The following is a 19,966-nucleotide window of genomic DNA, read 5'->3' as shown; positions in this document are numbered from 1 at the left end:
TGGAAAATGGGACTAGATTAATTTAGCATATCTGGTCAACTTGGACAATTTAGACTGCAGGGTCTATTTCTGTTCTGTACATTTCTACGTCTCTGAGTATCAAGCCTACAACTGTCATACGATAATGTTTGCAACACATGGGATTTGGCCAATCATGGAATAGCCCATTTGTCCTGTGTCAGTTCTTTACAAGAACAAGGTAATTAGTTCCACCACTCTGATAACTTTCCCATTGCCCTTCCAAGTACTGTGCAATTCTGCTTTGAGAATTATTCCTGAATCTGTTCTCACCAATTTTCAGGTTGTGCACCTTAGCTCGTAAGAAAAATCATTGCACTAAATTCATTTTGCCCAGGCTGCCTGTCTTTTTTGTGAATTACCTTCAATCTCCATTTTGTAGTTACCAAACTGCTGCTAGAAATGGATTGCACTTTTCATTTTCACCAAAAACCCTTCAATCTTTTAAATGTCTTTATTAAATCTCTTCCTCACCTTCTCTACTGAAAGAAGAACAACTGCAGTTTCTCCAACTTTGTGACTACTTGTATGACTCTTTTTTCTTTCTGCATTCTCTCTAAAACCTTTACATCACTCCTGCCAGATCTAGATGGAATAGTTCCCTGGAGACTAGCCAGCAATTCATGATAATTTAGCATTTTCCTCTTACTATTGTACTTTACTCCATTATTAAACATGTCAAGACTCCATACACCATTAAAATCCTCCTCAACACATCCTGTCACCTTCAAAGACTTGTAAATATATATCCTTCTGTCCATCTTGCTTCAGAGGCCCTGTAGAAAATTGTACCATTGAGTTTAATTGCTTTTTAAAATTCTATTTACCAAACAAGTGTACTAAATTTCATCTGGTCATTTGACTGGTCTGTGCTCCTGACATCCGCCACGAATATCACTGTTAATTTCCATACTCTGTGTCACCAGCAAATTTCGAAATTATGCTTCTGCACTCCCAAATCTAGGTCATTGATTTATATCAAAATAAATTGTGACCCCAACACCAATACACGGGCTCTAACACAAACTTCCCTACAGTTTGAAAAACAACAATTTAGCACTACTCTCTATTCTGTGTCTTTTAGCTAAGTTTGTATCAATTGCAATCCAATGGGTATCAGTTTTGCTAACAAGCCAAATGTGCAGTGTTTCTATAAACATTTTTGAACTCCACGTACACAACACTCATTGGAATGAACCTCTCCATTGCCTCAAATCTTTAAGGAGCATATCAGCCATGATCGAATGAGCCGAATGGCCTAATTCTGCTCAAATATCTAATGAACTCATGTACTTCATTAATAACTCAATGTAATGGAACATAATTTGTCTTTATGTAATGCATACTGACATTATTAATCCATGTGTACTGGTAGGCTATCTAAATAGAGTAAATAGCACAGCTAAAACAGATCATTGGAAACCAATAGTAACATTAAATTGTGTTTTCTCATTCATTTCTTAATGGGATGTGGGTGTTGCTGGTTAGATAAGTATTTATTGCTCATCCCTGATTGCTCCTGAAAAGATGATGGTGAATTGATTTCATGAATTGCTGTTGTCCATGTGGTGTAGGTATGTCTTTTGGACTGCTCGGAGTAGAGTTCTAGATTTTTGACCCAATGACAATGACAAAATTTCAACAACATAGACTATGGCTGGAAGGGAATTTTGTAGGTGGGAGTGTTCCAATGTATCCTATATCCTTCTCTGTATAGGTCATAGAGTTTCCAGGTTTAAAAGGTGATGTTTAATGAGCCTTGGTGAATTGCTGCAGTGCAAACTTGTAAATGTTACACATTGCTGTGTGTTGGTGATGGAGATAGTGGTTAAGGTGGTGAATGATGTGCCAATAAAATAGACTGTATTGTCCTGGATGAGTCAAACTCATTGAGTTGCACTCATCCAGGCAACTGGGAAGTATTCCATCACATCCCTGACTTGTGCCTTGAAGATTGATGGACAGACTTTGGGGAGTCAAGAGATGAGTTTACTTGTAGCAGGATTGTCAGCCTCTGGTCTGATCTTGTGATCAAAATAGTTATATGACTAGTCCAGTAAGAAGTAGGGCACCCACTGAATTCTGTAATCCCCCTTTTAAATGTTTTCGACAGATTTCCCACTCGACAGCTAGTCAGATGGTTAGGCTAATTGAACATGGGGTAGAGGTCGGGTCAGATAATCAGAAGGTGTCCTATCATAGGGGCAGCTTGTGAACTGGTTGAAGTATCTTTGTATCTCTTGAGAGCAAATTGTACATCTGACCACAGACTTGTCTCCAGTAACACCAAACGTTGGTGAATTAAAATTGTTTTCCCATACAGTTGCCCGTTTTATTCATTTTTCACACATTTTCACTGTAGCTAGAAAGGAAATGACCAGGATCTCATTTGTCCCAAGAAAGGCAGGTGACTGAGGTCATATCCCGAAATCCATTCAAGTGCTTTATTTTTAATGATGTTGTTATTCATCTTTAAAATTTATATGGCAAGATTCAAAATGAATAGATCTTTAAAATGATGAAAATATTTAATAAGGAAGTTGCAGCATTTTGTTGGGTCAACCAAAACTAGTGAGTGCAATTTTAAAAGCAGAGATTTTAAGAATAATTCAGAGTGAAACACATAGGGTGGTGAAAATCTGGAACCCAAAAGGCTCTGGATGCTGAATGAATTACAGCTTTCAAAGCTAAAGATCAAAATAATTTTATGAAGTAATGGTATTAGAGTTGTTAAGTTTCATCATTTTAAAAACCTATTAATACATATAATAATTCTGAGCCTTGCTCAATAAATATACATACCAGATTACTTAAACAGATTATTAAAAGTGGAACAAAGACTAGAAATGGAATTAGTGTTCTTCATCTATAATTTAATTCAATGGCAGAAAATGGTCTATTCCTGTTCAAATGTTCTAATGCAAAAAATATTGATCAAAGTTTATCTTTACCAAATGCAAGATGGTGGCCAAGATTTTGTAGATGGTATCAATTTCTTTATCACTGAATCCGATGATTTCCATTGCTTTCATTACAGCCTTGAAATTCTCCTTGTCATTGATCACAGACTGAAAACCAATCAAAGTGCATGTGAAGAAAAGAAATTGACAAGATTAAGCATCAAGGTGTATGGTAATGAATTATGTAGAAGGTTGAAAGATAAAAGCGATCAGGAACTGTTGAAGAAAACTTTTGAGACTTGGACCTTGTGAACTGATTAGTTTATTACATGATATATTGTGGGGAATTCACCAATCTAACTGTGGTTCGGTGTTATTCCAAAGTACATCAGGATACTACAGGATTATAAAGAGAAAACAGATAGGAGCTGATCGTTAATTACACAGTTTGGCATCCTTACAAGTTGGTACTAAATTAGAGGTTAGTCATTAAGTTCAAAACTAAAGCAGTATTATGCATTCCACAAGTGGTCAGAATAAATGGTATCACAGTCTGTTCTAGTTATACAGATTGCTAACACTAAGCAGAGATATCCCTAATTAGCTGAATGACTGACTGTGAAGTGGCAATAACTTGTGAAGGAAGTGGGCCTAATTGGTAAGCCTATGTCAGCTTACTACAGCCTGCGCTGATCATTCAGCAAAGGGAGGAAACACTATCTTGACCTTAGGAAGATAAGGCCTACCTTTTTCATTTCGTCATAGTAAGAAATGCACAGCTAGCAAAGTTCTGGCTGGGGACATAAAATGGTTTCTCAGCCGGATTAGGAAAATGGCTTCCAGGCAAATAATGTTAACTTTTCCCCAACAGGAACTATTTCCCTTTGACCCAGGGAAAGAACTGCCTGAGAGAATTGACCTTATCATAGGTTGACGTTAATACATTATATAGTACAAGTCTGGAATTCTTCATGGTGAAAGGCAGTGCTGCTTCTTAATTCTTCCAGTGGCTATGAGCATCACTGGCATTTCCAGTATTCATCTTCCATTCCTATTTGCCCTTGGATGGAGTTTTAGAGGCTAAGTTAATAATCAGAAATATTGCTGCAAGTCTAGAGACACTTACATCCCAGACAAAGTAAGTGCAGCTTTCTTTCCCCAAAGGACATCAATGAATCAGGTGGGGTGGTAAATGACAATTGATGAGAGTTTCATGGTCACCACAGCAGAAACTATAACCAGGTATTGTGTGACTTCTGATCAAATACAGATTATAAATGATAAATGATAAGTTGGCCATATTTGACATTTGTGTCTATGAAACCCAGAGTTTATAGCTTGCAGTTTGATGACACAGCTAGCTTCAGGCTAAATTTGGTGGACTCAATGCTTCCCATTTAAAGATATGAACAACTGAGAATGTCAACAAATAGTAGGCAAGGATAAAAGTGAGGAGAGACTTCACATATTGAAATTGTAACTTGATTAGATCATTTATTAGTTCCCTTTCAGAACATTATCTTAAACCAGGTTTCTATTGTGCAAGCAATTCACCTTTAATGGTCCATTTTCTGTCGAATATCTGATTATCCAGGATGCTTTGTTAAAGGGACAGGAGATAGGAGGTATTTCACATTCCTCAGAGAATTATTGTCTTTGTTGGGATTTGCTGCCTTTATTCCGTTGGGATCGGAATGTAGGGAATGCAAACTGAGATGTGAAGGAATTTCTTCCCCTGCAGAGCAGTGAATTCCTGGAATTATCTATTATGAAGAATTGAGGAGGCTAAATCACTGAGTACCTAAGGAAAAAGTAAATACATTTTGAACTATCAGGGAGTTACTCTCTGCTAGGCTGGAAGGGTGTCCACCAGCCAGATTCCTGGTGGAATTCCCTTTTAAGGAGAGATGGAAGAAACTAGGACTGCATTCTCCTGAATTTTGAAGAATGTGAGGTAATCGCACTGAGACTTACAAAATGCTTACAGAGCATGACAAGGTAGGCTGATTCCCCTGGATTTTTTTCTTATTCTACAGGGGATGTGTCAAGATCATCATTTGTTGCCTATCCCAAATTGACCATAATTGACTTTTCAGATGACTTCTGAAGTTTGTTAAGAGTCAACCATATTTCTGTGGACCCGATCCACTTATAGATCAGACTGAGTAAAGATGGTAGATTAACTTTCCTAAGTGATATTAATGAACCAGATGGGATTTTACAACAATTAACAACGATTACATGGTTGGGTTATACTGGTGTTTTAATGCCAGATTTTATTGAATTAAATTACACCGTCTGACAGGTTTGGAATCAAACTCATGTCGCCAGAGTATTAGCTGTGGACTACCAGGCCAGCGACATTACCACTATGCCATCACCTCCACCACCACCTCGACTGTGACTTCAGTCTTATTCTTTATGATCATATAGTTTTGCAACGCAATTGAAAACCTACCACCAAACATAAGAGTGTTTAAACCAGAGCTTTTTAACACTCTGTTTCCATAGTGACACATGCAGAAGTTCTTTCTGTAGTACCACATCCCCTCTTTGTATGTAGTGACACATTCACTTCCTGCTGATTCACACTCTCACCCCATAGTTTTCACAAAGATGTGAGATGTGCACTCTTTCCCTAAAGTGATGTGGCTATGTCAGAAAAATGCTTGTTACATAAAAGCCTATCTAGAACAGAGTAGGACTCCATGATAGGTCAATCAATAAGAAAAACTGAGTAAACAATGACACAATGACAGAAATTGCTGGAAACACTCAGCTGGTCCAACAGCATCTGGGGAGAGAAAAACAGAGTTAACATTCTGTTGCCAGACCTGCTGAGTATTACCATTATTTTTTATTTTTATTTCTGAGCATCTGTAGCATTTCGTTCCTGTAAAATTGTGTCCTGGGAAACTACCTCACTGCATGTGTTGACCAGGGTAGACTTGGTTGTAATAGCCAATCTCATAGTCAAATATCCAACTAATGCCAGCTGTAACATGACAATAGATCTATTTTGTTAATGTCATGTACTTGTCAAGATAATTAATTTCAATCCAAAAGACTTTACCCTATGCATACTTACATTGACAGTAGCTCCATCTCTAATAAATGCATATTCTTCAGCATCTCTCTGCAGGTACAAGGACTTCAACAGATCATCAGAGCCACCCAGGATCAGCTGAAAATGTACAAAATGGCAGAGAATTTATATATTTTTTCTGATCCAGTATTCAGGTCTAATGAGTATGCTTTTTTTTTAACAGAATGTGTTTTGTTTCATAAAGTTTTGAAACTTTTAAATCAGGTATGCATTGGTGTTTCTCAATTGCAATTTCACACAAATCATTTTCCAACCCCCTTCACACTTCGGAACTTCACACCAAAAGTTTCACTCTATGAACAGGACCCAAAGTTTTTAACACATTTTACTCTTGAAATGTGGCCAATTAGTAATAATTATTGGCCATCCTCAATGCCCCCAACAAGGTTAGCTTGTTAGACCATTTCAGAGATCATTAAGAATCAATCAGACAAACTGCCACATAGGAGGCTGTTAAATAAGAGCCCATGGTGTTAGGGCTAAGGGATTGACTATGGATAAAGGATGAGCTGACTGGCAGAAGTCAGACACTAGGGATAAAGTGGCCCCTTTTAGGATAGTGGTCGGTGACTCATGGAGTTCGACAGGGGTCAGCATTGGGACCACAACTATTCATGCTGTCTATCAACGGTCTGGACGAGGCAGCTACAGGCACTATTGCTACCTTTACAGATGACAGAAAGATAGATGGAGAGACAGGTAGTGTTGAGGAAACAAAAAGGCTGCAGAAAGAGTTGGACAGGCTAGGAGAGTGTGTGAACATGTGGGAAATCATTCACTTTGGAAGGAAGAATAAAAGAGTATGTTATATTCTAAATGGGGAAAGACTTTGGAAATCTGAAGTAAAAGGATCTTGGGAGTCCTGGTTCAGGATTCTTTTAAGGTTAACGTGCAGGTTCAGTTCACTGTTAGGAAAGCTAGATTACAGGAGAAGAGATGTATTTCTGAAGCTGGAAAAGGCTCCAGTCAGAACGTGCATGGAATATTATAAGTGGTTTAGGTCCCTGTGTCTAAGGAAAGATGTGTTGGAGTTGGAGGGGGTCCAAAGTAGCTATATAAGAATGATTCCAGGGATAAAGAGCTTATCACATAAGGAGCAGTTGAAGACTCTGGATCTGTACTCAGTGGAGTTTAGAAGGACTAGGGACAATCTGATTGAAACTACAGGATATTGAGAAGCCTGGATAGAGTGAACATGTAGAAAGTGTATCCACTGGTAGGAGAGACTAGGACCTGGGGATACAGTCTCAGAGTAAAGGAAGAGCCCTTTAGCAAGATGAGGAATTTCTTCAATCAAAGGGTGATGAATCTGTGGAATTCATTGTTGCAGAGGACTGTGGAGGCCAAGTCATTGAATGTATTTAAGACAGAGATAGATAGATCCTTGGTGAGTAAGCAGATCAAGGGTTATGAGGAAAAGTCCGGAGAACGAGGTTGAGAAATACATTAGCCATAATCAAATGGTGGAGCAGATTGGAGGAGCCAAATAGCCTCATGTTATTCCTGTATTTTATGGCCTCATGGTCAATCATATTAGTGGTACATTTAGACAAATAAATGGTGGCAAAGCCTCTTCTTCAGACATATTTCTCCATTAGTTGCATTTTTGTGGCAACCCAGTTTTTGTGATCAATGTTTCTCATACAAGCCCAAAAATGATCAGACCTTTTGAATTGAACCATCACTGAGATAGTGTTCCAGTAGCTTTGTTTTACTGTTGTTCAGAATGACTCTGGAGTTTCAAGTTCAATTCTACACTCAGTCTCAAATCTGTGTTCAATTGCAGTGAATCTCCAGGGCCTGCTATACCCGAGAACTTTCTGGGTCAGAAGACAAGAAGCAATTGTGCCTCACTGGCATGGTATACAAATGGAGATTCAATTGTAAAAAATACAGACCTAGTGCCATATCTATAATTAGCTTGATGAGGTTTCCAAGTGAGTAAAAGATATAATAAGTTATGTGTTTGATATGTGAACTGAAACCACAACGCTCTGAGTCAACGGTTTATTCTTTTAACTGTAAGCACATCACAGGAAATTATATATTAAATCTATGAAGTACGTGCTTAAGTAGAGTAACCCCATTGCTCATTTAACCTCCCTCATGTCTAACTACATCCAATGACAATTTTTTTTTTGGAGGGGAATAAATGGATTATGAATCACTAACAATTTGACTCAGAGGTGAGACTGTAACCACTGAACCAAGGCTCAATTACATACAGTAACAGAAATTGCTCCTCTACATAAATTAACTTCCTTGTGCAGAAACGTCTTAAACATTTTGTGGATTCTACATACGACTTCCTTGGAATTCCAAAATGTATGGCTCTTCACCAGTCCAAAGTGAATAGAAACAGGAGAACTTAATCTTCACAGTCAAAGTGTTCAACTGTAAATTGAAGCAGTTAACTCTAATCCTGCAGTGATTGTTATTGAAATCCTGTTTGGAATCTGTTCCATCAATTTAATTAATAACTAGAATACAGGATGTGAAACCATCCCTCTTGTGTACCTTCATCAATAAACTACCTTCAACATTTCAAAATAAATTAGTATTTCTCTCACACTCCTGAATAGAAACAGGGAGATGTTTACTTTCTTCTGAAGGACTTTTCCACCTTCAGCTATAACCTATAACTACACTCTCAGAATATTCCTCTTTCTCTCTCCCTCTCATTTCATAGTCCCAATACAGTTAGTATCTTTCTTTGACATCTTGAACTCTCCCAATCCTTCTGACCTCCTCTAATTCAGCCAGATGTAATATCTCTCCTTTTTAGTTCAAGGAGCCTGATACTAATTGTTACTGCTGCCTCTCCATTGCATTTGTCAGCTATGTTCAGCTAAATTAGTATAGACCAGAGATTAAATGGTTGGCTTTCTTCTCTGTGTGTTTCACTGTCACATTGGACCTGCCTGGGGAAGAGATTTGATTTTCATTCAAAACAACCTCACAACTCATCAATCACACAAGCATGTACAAATATGTTCACACATATTCACAGATTTGCTTGCACTCTCATTCGAATCCAGTCAGAAGCACACAAACCCATACAATATTCAATGTGTAACCACAAAATAAACTACGAAAAATACACCAAACAAATATATATCTACGATGTACACCTGTACGCGTGTTCAAGCACACCCATACATCCACATGCAGATCCACTCAAAGATACTCATATCTTGATAACCATAAATACTCAAATACACAGATATACCAACACTCAAATGCAAATACATGTGTGCAATCATATACAGAAATACAAACACCGAAATGCACGCAACTATCGCCACAACCACCTGTACAGAGCCAAAAGCCCAAAAGCAAACACGAGCACACAATAATGTACAAACAGATCTAAACATAAATCTACACACCTCTGCCTATAACCCGTGGCACATCCACAAACACACATCAGATTGACTTAGTTGGTGGTATGCGTGTATCTGAATCAAAGTGATGGATTCTGGCCTCATTAAAGAATAAAGGGAGACATATTTGTTTCTCTGGATGTAAACGACCTGATATCACTGTTCAAACAAGAGTTGTGATTAGATTCCCTACAGTTTGAAAACAGGCCTTTCGGCCCAATGAGTCCACACTGAACCTCCGAAACATAACTCGCCCAGACCCATTTCCCTGACTAAGGCAATTTAGCATGGCCAATTCACCTAATCTGCACATCTTTAGAGGAAACCCACACAGACACAGCGTGAATGTGCAAACTCCACACATACAGACAGCCAAGGCTGGAATTGAACCTGGGACCCTGGTGCTATGAGACAGCAATGCTAACCACTGAGCCACCATCTTCTGTGCTGTGATCTCTTCTAATTTCCTGAACAATAGACATCTCTCATTCAGCATCATTTAACAAAACACAAACTGATCTAGGTTGTGAGAGAGTGAAATGAGGAATATCTGCACATTGGAATGAGGACTCACTTAGGAATTTGGTCTAATAAGTGACATTCATGTCTTACCAGTACCTGGCAATTACCATCTTCAACAAAAGAGAATCTAACTACTTTCTCTTGTTATTCAATGGAATTGCCATCACCGAATCTCCCACTGTCAACATTGTGGGGATTACTATTGGCTGGAACCTTAATTGGAACAGCCATATAAAGACCACTTCACAGCAGATAAGAGGGGAGAATAAATAATGAGTAATTTGCTCTATGCCTGTCCAACATCTAGAAAGTGCAAGAGATGAACTCCAACAAGAGTGATCTTTTTCATTTATGCCAGGTAGTACTCCAAACATTAGAACTTCTTGCAGGATTCCTATTGACTCTGGTTTTGCAAGGGTTCCTTGATGATCCTTTTGCCAGTTGCTGAATTAATATCAGGCATTGTCATTAATTCAGCTCTTTTGTCCATGTTTTGATAAAGGCTGTAATGAGGTCAGAATGAGCAGCCCTGGTGGAATCCCAGCAGAACATCAGTGAGTGGGTTATTGGTGAGCAAATGCTACTTGATAGAATTGTTGATGACAGCTTCCATCACTTTGCAAATGGTTGAGAGCAGACTAATGGAGTGATAATTGGCTGCAATGGATTTGCCTTTTTTTTTTTATGTACAGGATGTAGTTGGGAAATTTTCCACATTGTTGGGTCTTCAGTACTATTGCTGGAATTTGTCAGGGCCTATAAACTTTGCAGTATTCAGTTCCTCCACCCATTTCTTGATATCACATGGACATGAAAATTGATATCTGTGATGCTGAGGATCTTGGAAGGAAAATGTTGAAAGGGGTCACTGACTTGACTGACTCTTGGGAAATAGGGCAGGACAGGTGATGGAGGTGACAGTGGGGGAGCACTTTGGGACCAGAGACCATAGTTCTATTAATTTTAAAAGGAAAGGAACAAAACTGGTCCACAGGGTTGAGTTCTAAATTGGGGCAAGGTGAATTTTGATGGAATTAGACGGGAGCTTGCAGAGGTTGATTGGGGCAGTTTGTTTGCAAGTAAAGGGACCTCTGGCAAGTGGGAGGCCTTTAAAAGTGAGATTGCTAGAGTTCAAGGTCTCTATGTTCCTGTGAGTGTAACAGCAAAGTTGGCAGGAATAGGGAACCCTGGATGAAAAGAGATATTGAGGCTTTGACCAGAAAAAAGGTGTGGCTCAGGTACAGGCAGCTGGAATCAAGGGAATCCCTGGAGATATACAGGAGTTTACTGAAGAAGAAACTCAGGAGGTAAAAAGGTGGCATGAGAGAGTCTTAGCTAAGAAGAGTATGGTGAATCCAAAGGGGTACTTTAAATATATCAAAGGCAAAAGAATACTGAGAGAGAGAAAATAGAGCCCCTTAAGGACCAAAGTGGACATGTATGTGTAGAACCACAGGAGATGGGCAAGGTTCTCAATGAATATTTCTCTTCTGTGTTTACCATGGAGAAAGACTTGAAGACTTAGAAACATGGAGACATTTGTTGTGATATCTTAGGGACAGTCCATATCACAGTAGAGGAGTTTTTGGATGTATTAGAATGTATGAAGTTGGATAAATCTTATGGTCCTGACCAGATATATCTCAGAACACTGTGAAAGGTAAGAAAATAAATTGCAGGGACCCTGGTTAATATTTTTGCATCATCGTTAGCCACTGGTGAGGTCGCGGAAGATTGGAGGGCAATGAATATTGTGCTATTATTCAAGAAAGGCTGCAAAGAAAAGTCTGGGAACTATAAACCAGTAAGCTTGTCTGTGCTGGGTAAGTTACTTCAGATGTATCTGATGAATAAGATATATGTGCATTTGGAAAGACAGGGTTTGATTAGGAGTAGTCAGCATGGCTTTGTGAATGGGAGGTCATGCCTCACAAATTTGTTAGAGTTCTTTGATGAAGCGACCAGGAAAGTCAGCAAGGGCAGGGCAGTAGATGCCATCTATATGGATTTCAGTTAGGCCTCTGATAAGGTTCCACATGGCAGGTTCCTCGAAGGTTAGATCTCATGGAATCCAGGGCGAGCTGGCAAATTGGATACATAATTCGTTTGCTGGTAGGAAGCAGAGGGTAATAGTGAAAGGATGCTTATCAGACTGGAGGCCTGTGTCTAGTGGAGTGCCTCAGGAGCCTGTGCTAGCCCCATTACTGTTTGTTATCTATATCAATGATTTGGATGAGAATGTGCAAGGCATGTTTGGTAAGTTTGCTGATCACACTAAAATGGGCAGTATCGTGGACAGAGGAAGGTTGTCAGAAATTGCAGTAGGACCTTGATCAGCTAGGGAAGTTTATTTTGTTGATTCAAATTCCACCATCTGCCACCAGAACATCACCTGGGTCTCTGGATTAACAGTCTAGTGATAATACTATGTTTGAGTGTTTAGATCTGTTCAGTCTGCACCATTTAATGTAGTGGAACATAAGGAGGGAATCCTCAGTGCAAACTAGCACTTTGTCTCCACAGTGTGATCACTCCAACCAATACTGCCATGGACAAATGCATTAGGTTGTTGAGATGAGATTGAGTAGGTTGTTTTCTTTTGTTGGTACAGATCCAAGTATTGCAGTAATGTACCTTAGGACTTGACCAGCTTGGTCAGTAATTGTGCTACCGAGCCACTCTTGGAGATGGACATTGAAATCCCCCACCCAAATTCCAGCCTGTGTACTTGCCACCCTAAGTGCTTCCTCCAGGTGGTGAGATGGAGGAGGATTAAGTAATCTGTTGAGGAACAGGGTGACATATATAGTAGTCACCAGGAGCTTTCCTACCCTATGTTTGACTTGATGTCATGAAAATTTATGTTAGCCAGAGTTAATGTTGATGGCTCATTTCACATTGAGGGCCTCTGTTAGAATAGCATTTTTTTTTATGCTAACCATCAAAAGATTTTCTGATCCTTAGCTCTAAACTAAAACAAAATCTGATGGTAACTCCCACCCAGCTGTATTATCACCACATCTGATGGGTCTGTTTTGTTGTTGGTGGGACATCCCCAGTTAATGGAGCCTGGAACCTTGTAAGGCTGTTGCTTGATCAGTTTGTGCAGCTTCTAGTTGGTCAACAGGATTTTGAAAATTTGACAGGCCTACAGATGTCATTTCCTGTTCCTATGTCATTCCCCAGCATTCCACTCGGTTTCTTTCCTTTTTGACTTCGTAGTGGTTTGATACAACTTAGTAACTTGCAAGGTCCTCTCAGAAGGTACTTAAAGGTCAACCACATTGTTGTGAATCCAGTGTCATGGTGGGCCAAATCAGGCCAGGAGAATCGATTTTCCTGGTCAACCAGATGGATTTTTTTCAATAATTAGCAATGGTTACAGAACAGCTTTTAATTCAATTTTTTAAAAAGTGTTTGCACTGAGATTGAACAGACTGCCATAGTGGGATTTACAAAGTTAAAAATCACACAACACCAGGTTATAGTCCCACAGGTTTAATTGGAAGCACAGTAGCTTTCGGAGCGATGCTCCTTCATCAGGTGATTGTGACAACCAATTAAACCTGTTGGACTATAACCTGGTGTTGTGTAATTTTTAACTTTGTACACCCCAGCCCAACACCGGCATCTCCAAATCATAGTGGGATTTAAGTATGTGTCATCGGAGCATTGGCCTGAGCCTCTGCAGTTTGTCCAGTGACATTACTCACTTCTTCACAACCTCCACTAGATGTCAGCTCTGTGCACTATATGCATGATGGTCATAAGGAGAAATTTTTTTCGCTCAATGTTGAGAAACTTTAGTTAAAATCACACAACACCAGGTTATAATCCAACAGGTCTAATTGGAAGCACACTAGCTTTCGGAGTGACAGTCCTTCATCAGGTGATACTGGAGGGCTCAATCCTAACACAGAATTTATAGCAAAAATTTACAGTGTGATGTAATTGAAATTATACATTGAAAAATGGATTGTCTGTTAAGCCTTTCATCTGTTAGAATACAGTGATAGTTTCACTTCTTTCATGTGTAAATCACAAAATGTTTTTTTTAAAATGTTGCATTCTCGGATTAGCTGTTAATAATGGTGATAGCTAGACAATATGTTAAAGGTGTTGGCCCCCTGTGTTCTCTGTCTCTGCCATAATGTTTAGATTGATTCTAATCTAAAAAGTGAGATAACGGAGTTTTACATAAATTCATACAGTTTTTGAGCTCAGAGTTCTACATGTACCTGCATCTCCAAATCGAGAAACTTTAGAATTGTCTGTCAGTGCATTGTTGCTGACATTGAATATTGAATATATTTAGGCTAAATGATCTTTTGATCTCTCAGTAAATTGAGGAATATGGAGAGTTGGCAGGAAAGCCAGGTTGATGTTCAAGATCAGTCACGATCATATTGAGTGGCAGGGAATGCTCTGTGACATTTTGTTCACTCCTGTTCCTTTGCTTGTGTTTTTGTGAGAACCTATTATGTACTACATTTACCTACAAACTGAGAATTCATAGACGTATGAGATTCTATGTAAATGGCTGGACTTTCAAATAGTGTTTAGAATCTATTATAGAGCAGAACTCAATCGACCTTTATTTGTTGCGATAAACAAATAATTGAGACAAATAATAAAAGAAATAGAAAGAAATAAAATAAAAGAATGGTTACCTGATAAAAGGAATGGAAATTCCTTTCACCTCTTTGTTGAACAATCACTCGTGACTGTGGGGACAACAATAAAAATCACAATTCAAGAACAGTGACAATAAATACCAGTGTTGAAATATTTCCCAGAAATACTTATTGTATGCAAGTCCATCTTAATGGGCACCTATTAGAATAGCATTTTCTTTGATTCTAATAACCAAAAGGTTTCTGGAACTCCAGACTACAACAAAGGATAACAGCTTGTCAGAATAACAGCTTAGATTTACTTAATGCTTTTAGCATAATATAATGTTCCAAGGAGCTTCACTAGTCAAAAATAGAAGAGAGGAGAGAAGTGTAAGGACAGAATTCTAGAATTTAAGGCTGAGACAGCTAAAAGCAAGGTCACCAAAGATGGAGTAATTAACATTGGGAATGTTCGTGATAAGAATTGGAGCATCACAGATATCTTGAAGGGAAGGGTGAGAATTCAGAGTCAGGGAAGGACAATGCCATAGAAATATTTTAAGGCAAGGATGAGATTTTAAAATCAATCCCTTGCTTAATTGGGAGTCAATGTTAAGCACGGAAGCAATATGTGAATGAGAGTCAGTACAAGTTAGGTGAGACGCAACTGAGCTTTGGATGACTTCAGGTTGACATGGAGCAGAAAGTAAGAGGGGTGACTGAAACAGCCAAATCTAGGACCGACAAAGGCAAAGCTAGTAAGGCCAGAAACTTTTCAGGGTCAAATATGAAATTTGACAATATGACTGAGATTTGTAAACAGCCCGGTTCAGTCTCAAATGATTATCAGAGAAAGAGATGGAGTTGATGTCTCTGAGTTTTTGTTGGGAAGTGAACTTTGGGAACAAAGTCTTGGTCTTTCCAATTTTTGATGGAGGAAATTCAATGCTAGACATAAGACAAGTAAACTGAGACGTTATGCTCAGGAATTGAGAGAGCTGATGGTCAGGCATGCTCAAAGGAATTAGTAGCTTCAAATGGCACAAAGCTAACCATTCATAGGCATGGCCTGCTGGTTTAGATGTTTTTAAAAATCAACACATTCAGTCATGTTGTTACACACCTCTAGAGCAGGTGGGACTTGAACCCAAGCATTCTGGCCAAGAAGTATTGATCCTACGACTGCACCACAAGAGACCTGACCTACTGCTACTGTATTTTATCAATCTTTTACCTCTTCTATCCAGAAGTGCTCTTACACACAACTGAACATTTCTTTTTCCCCATCACCAAATCAGCTGTGGTATTTTTTTCATTTATTATTTACAACAGTAAATCACCCGTGATTTCCAGTTGATTAATTTACATGCAAGGCCCATTAAGGGCAATACAGAGCATCAAAGGTGAGGAAAAGGCCAGGCAGAAAAGGAGAGGACATCATGCTGACCAATTTTTTTGCTTCATCCTACTGATTTACTTTTATAACATCCAGAAATAACTCTTACAGACAATTTGAGTATTTCATTTTCCCAACACCAAATGACCCTTTTTAAAATCTATTAACCAACATTAGTAAATCACTTATGTTTCCAATAGAACAATTTATGTGCAAAGCCAATTCAAGACCATGGCAACCATCAAAGGCGAGGAAGAGGTTGGGAGAGGGGGAGGGAGCTAAATCAAAATCTTTTTGGAAAGGGAGATAAAGCACACTACCGCCTGCAGTGCCCATCTCATCCTAATGATTTCTTCATTTCTTATATAATATCAGCCTACTGATTTATAACTGAGTTCAAATGCCACCACCTGAAGCTTAAATATAACTAAATGGCCTAGATCTTCTAGACTTCACTTTAACTTAACTGTAAATATTACAAGGCAAGACCTGAGTAAATTTAATGACGGGATAGACAGATTTTTAAATTTGCAATGACTTGAAAGGTAATGGAGAACAGGCAGCTAAATGGAGTTGAGGCCGAGATGATATGTGGCATGGTGTATTATATGGCGGGGTAGGGTTGAGTGTCTGAGTTACCTCCCCCTGCTCTAGTTGTTAGTTTTTATGTTCTTTTGTAAGACCTCAGCATCTCCCCAGCTGGAATTACAGCCTTCTGGAACTCTGAATTATTGGCAGCTCCACCAGGAACAATGGTGACTGCTTGCACTATGGCTAAACCAGGGAGGATGCAACCAATGATGAGTATGACCTCCAACTAAGTCTGGGATCTCACCTGGGTCAGAGGGTAGTTCACAACAAAAGGGGCTGGCAGGCGAAGAGCATTGGACAGAACAAGAAAATGGCGCGTGGATTGAAAATGATTGGTGGAGGCGGAGCTATGGTTGGCACCAGGGGCTCAAAACATTGGCAAACCTTCTGCTTTCACTGGTCAGGGTCAATCAGCGACGGGTCAAGACTCTACATTAGGTATAGGCCTCATTCCTGATGAAGGGCTTTTGCCCAAAGCATTGATCATTCTGCTCCTCAGATGCTGCCTGGCCTGCTGTGCTTTTCTAGCATCACACTCTTGACTTTAATCGCTAGCATCTGCAGACCTCACTTTCAAATAGGTCTCCCCATTCCCATTAAATCAGAGGAATGAGATCCAAAGGTGGACAGCCCATCTGACATCTCCCCACCTCCTCACACTATCTTGGGAGAGGGGAAGGGTGGACAAGCCAGCCTGTTTTTCAGATGTATTGGTGTGTTCCCACCTATGTATGGACCATAAAGGCCAGTGCTATGTAACTAAGCACTTATTATAAAAGTTCACTTGGTTTATTAAAACCTTAGAAAAGAAAATCTGCCTTCCTCACCCAGCCTGGTTTATAAGTGACTTTAAACCTTTAGTTATGGAGTTGACTCTTACCCGGCCTCTGTAATGGCCGAGGAAATATTCAGTTGTTTAGATGGTAGTTCCCCACCAGCATTCCTTTGAGGGGAGGGGAATAAATGCTTTGCTCAATAATAATGCCGATGACTTGTGAATTATTTAATAGAAGCTATGTATTAGTGCTATGCAAGTGAGCCCAGCCCAAGAGAGGCACAGATTCATTTCCAGTTGATAAAAAGAAAAAAAGAGGGGAGAACAAAAAGAGACAGAAATAGAAAGAGATAATGATAAACATAGAGATAAAATAAAATATACTAACACAGAGAGGAAGACGTGGCAACAGATAGATAAAGACAGAGAGTGAGTGAAAAGCAGACTCATTAAGTGTATGAGATATAGGGAGAGAGATGATGAGAGGTACCAGCCTGACCCATCTATGTACTTTAAAAATGGAAGTCCAGTACAACCATTTCCAAACTATTTTCAAGGATTTTTACTGGTTTTTACTTCCAAAAGATTTTAAAAGGAGAGAAAAATGAAACAGGTGTAAGTATATTCCTGCATCTTTCAACTTCGGGTATAGAGCACTAGAAGGACAAACAAAAGACACTTTTTTACCTTCTCAAGCAAATAATTATTGATGTGTCCGCCAGTGGGATCCCCCTTAAAGTCGAAGTTGATATCCATGTACTTCCCAAAGCGGCTGGAATTGTCGTTCCGATTCGTCTTTGCATTCCCAAAAGCCTCCAGGACACAGTTGGACTTCAGCAAAATATTTTTTACACTAAGGGAGGGGGAAGTGGCAAAGGGGTAAACATATATCATGTAAATACTCATACTGAAAACAGTAACAACGAGAGCTAAGGTAAAGCTCCAAAAGATTCACTTTTCTGCACAAGAATTTTCTCTGCGGTGGGCGAACATATTCAGTTAACTTCATAATCAGTTTTAAGTATTGGAAGCCTTGGGATTAATATTCATCCTCACTGCTCAAGCTTCAATCTTATGTTTATCCTTCATACAATTTTAAACTCATCAATTTTACCTTTGCTACCATCATCAAGAATGACTTTCATGGGTGCCTTCAACATTCTAAAACATCCCACTATTTCATAAGTGCGTAATCAGTTAACAACTGACACAGAGCTAACACACATAAACACAAATGTTAAGGAGGTTTTAAGAGTTGGAGAGGTGATGGGAAAGTTGAAGGAGCAAATTCTAGGTCATCAGTTGAATGCAAGGTCATCAACGGTGGTGTACTGACAAATATCAAAGATAGCGAAAAGCAAAGATCATGGATCCAAAACATTCCAGAAGTTTTCCAGAAATTCATAATTGTTTAACATTTTAAAAAATAATTCCTAGGAAGGTGAATATCATTGACAACATCACCATTTATCATCCATCCAAAGTTTCCCTAAGACAGTGATATCAGACCATGTTGTTAAGCCATTAATATCAGCATGTTACAGACAGGAGGTGTTAAGAACCTTTTCTCCATTGCTTCATGGTATGATTTATGGTTTTAACTACTGGACAAAAGTCATTTCCCAGGTATCCCATTGGAGATTTTCTAGCTGCCCATTTCCAAAAATGATAGAAACACCTCATCCATTCAGCCATCATTTCTTTGCTTTGCACCTCCCCCAACTTCTCAGCTTCTCAGGAGCGGAGCTTTAAATTAGGTTAAAAGTGCTAGATTTCTTCAGGCTGTTATATGTGATCCAGGCGTGGGATTCACCAAACTGACAGAGTACTTGAAAGCTGCACAGAACAAGATCTTACCTCTCAACTTCCACCCTCTGGCTGGGGTTGGTGATGGCTGCAATATATTGCATTATATATTTGCTCGCCTCTGTCTTGCCAGAACCACTTTCACCTGAAATTATGAACAGGGGATACTTTTCTGTAATCTACAACATAACCTGTTATAGGTTTTTTTAAACAGATGGAGGCAAGAAATGAACAAAATCATGACAAGATATCAGGAACTTACAGATTAAATGCCAGCAAGCTGCACAACCACCTGATGAAGGAGCGTCACTCCGAAAGCTAGTGCTTCCAATTAAACCTGGTGTTGTGTGATTTTTAACTTTGTATACCCCAGTCAAACACTGACATTTCCAAATCATAGTAAGCTGACCTTGTAACAGCCTTAGTTTAACCAGGAACAGTCTCACCTCTGAGTCGATGCTTACAAGTTCACGTCCCACACCATGACTTAAGCTGATAGTCCCCACCAATGTTTCTGTGTGGTACTGAATAAGACTTTGCTGTCTTAGATAGATATCAAAGATCTGCTAGTGCTTTTCAAGTAATTGTGTTAACTGTGCCAAAACATTTCCTTTTTTAAAATTCATACTTGGTACGTACAGATTGCTGAAAAGGCTATTGTCCATCCCCATTTAAATTGAAAAGATATTTAAAGAAACTGAACAGTTTGCTGGGACACATAAAAGCAATTAACAGTCAACTTTGGTATGGACATAGATTTATAAGTAGTGCAGAACAGGTAAGGACAGTAGATTTCCTACTCACATACATGTAATCACTCATGGATGAAAGTTAGCTCAACCTCATCACCATC

General features: G+C 39.1%; 1 protein-coding gene across 1 annotated transcript in view; it reads right to left on the bottom strand.

Annotated features, from left to right (window-relative positions):
• LOC132815482 (unconventional myosin-Id-like) overlaps positions 1–19,966 on the bottom strand; it is a 143,060-nt gene that overhangs the window by 102,989 nt on the left and 20,105 nt on the right. The window contains exons 3-7 of the mRNA XM_060824445.1: positions 19,165–19,258; positions 17,995–18,160; positions 14,600–14,653; positions 6,007–6,102; positions 2,970–3,086 (exon numbers count right to left, since the gene is read on the bottom strand). Coding sequence (XP_060680428.1) covers positions 2,970–3,086; positions 6,007–6,102; positions 14,600–14,653; positions 17,995–18,160; positions 19,165–19,258 — 527 coding nt within the window. The remainder of the gene's footprint in view (positions 1–2,969; positions 3,087–6,006; positions 6,103–14,599; positions 14,654–17,994; positions 18,161–19,164; positions 19,259–19,966) is intronic.

The sequence above is a fragment of the Hemiscyllium ocellatum genome, chromosome 4 (assembly GCF_020745735.1).
Source record: "Hemiscyllium ocellatum isolate sHemOce1 chromosome 4, sHemOce1.pat.X.cur, whole genome shotgun sequence".
In the NCBI taxonomy this organism is placed as follows: domain Eukaryota; kingdom Metazoa; phylum Chordata; class Chondrichthyes; order Orectolobiformes; family Hemiscylliidae; genus Hemiscyllium; species Hemiscyllium ocellatum.
Note: the sequence above shows the minus strand (reverse complement) of the source record. Positions and strands in the feature narration are given on the sequence as shown.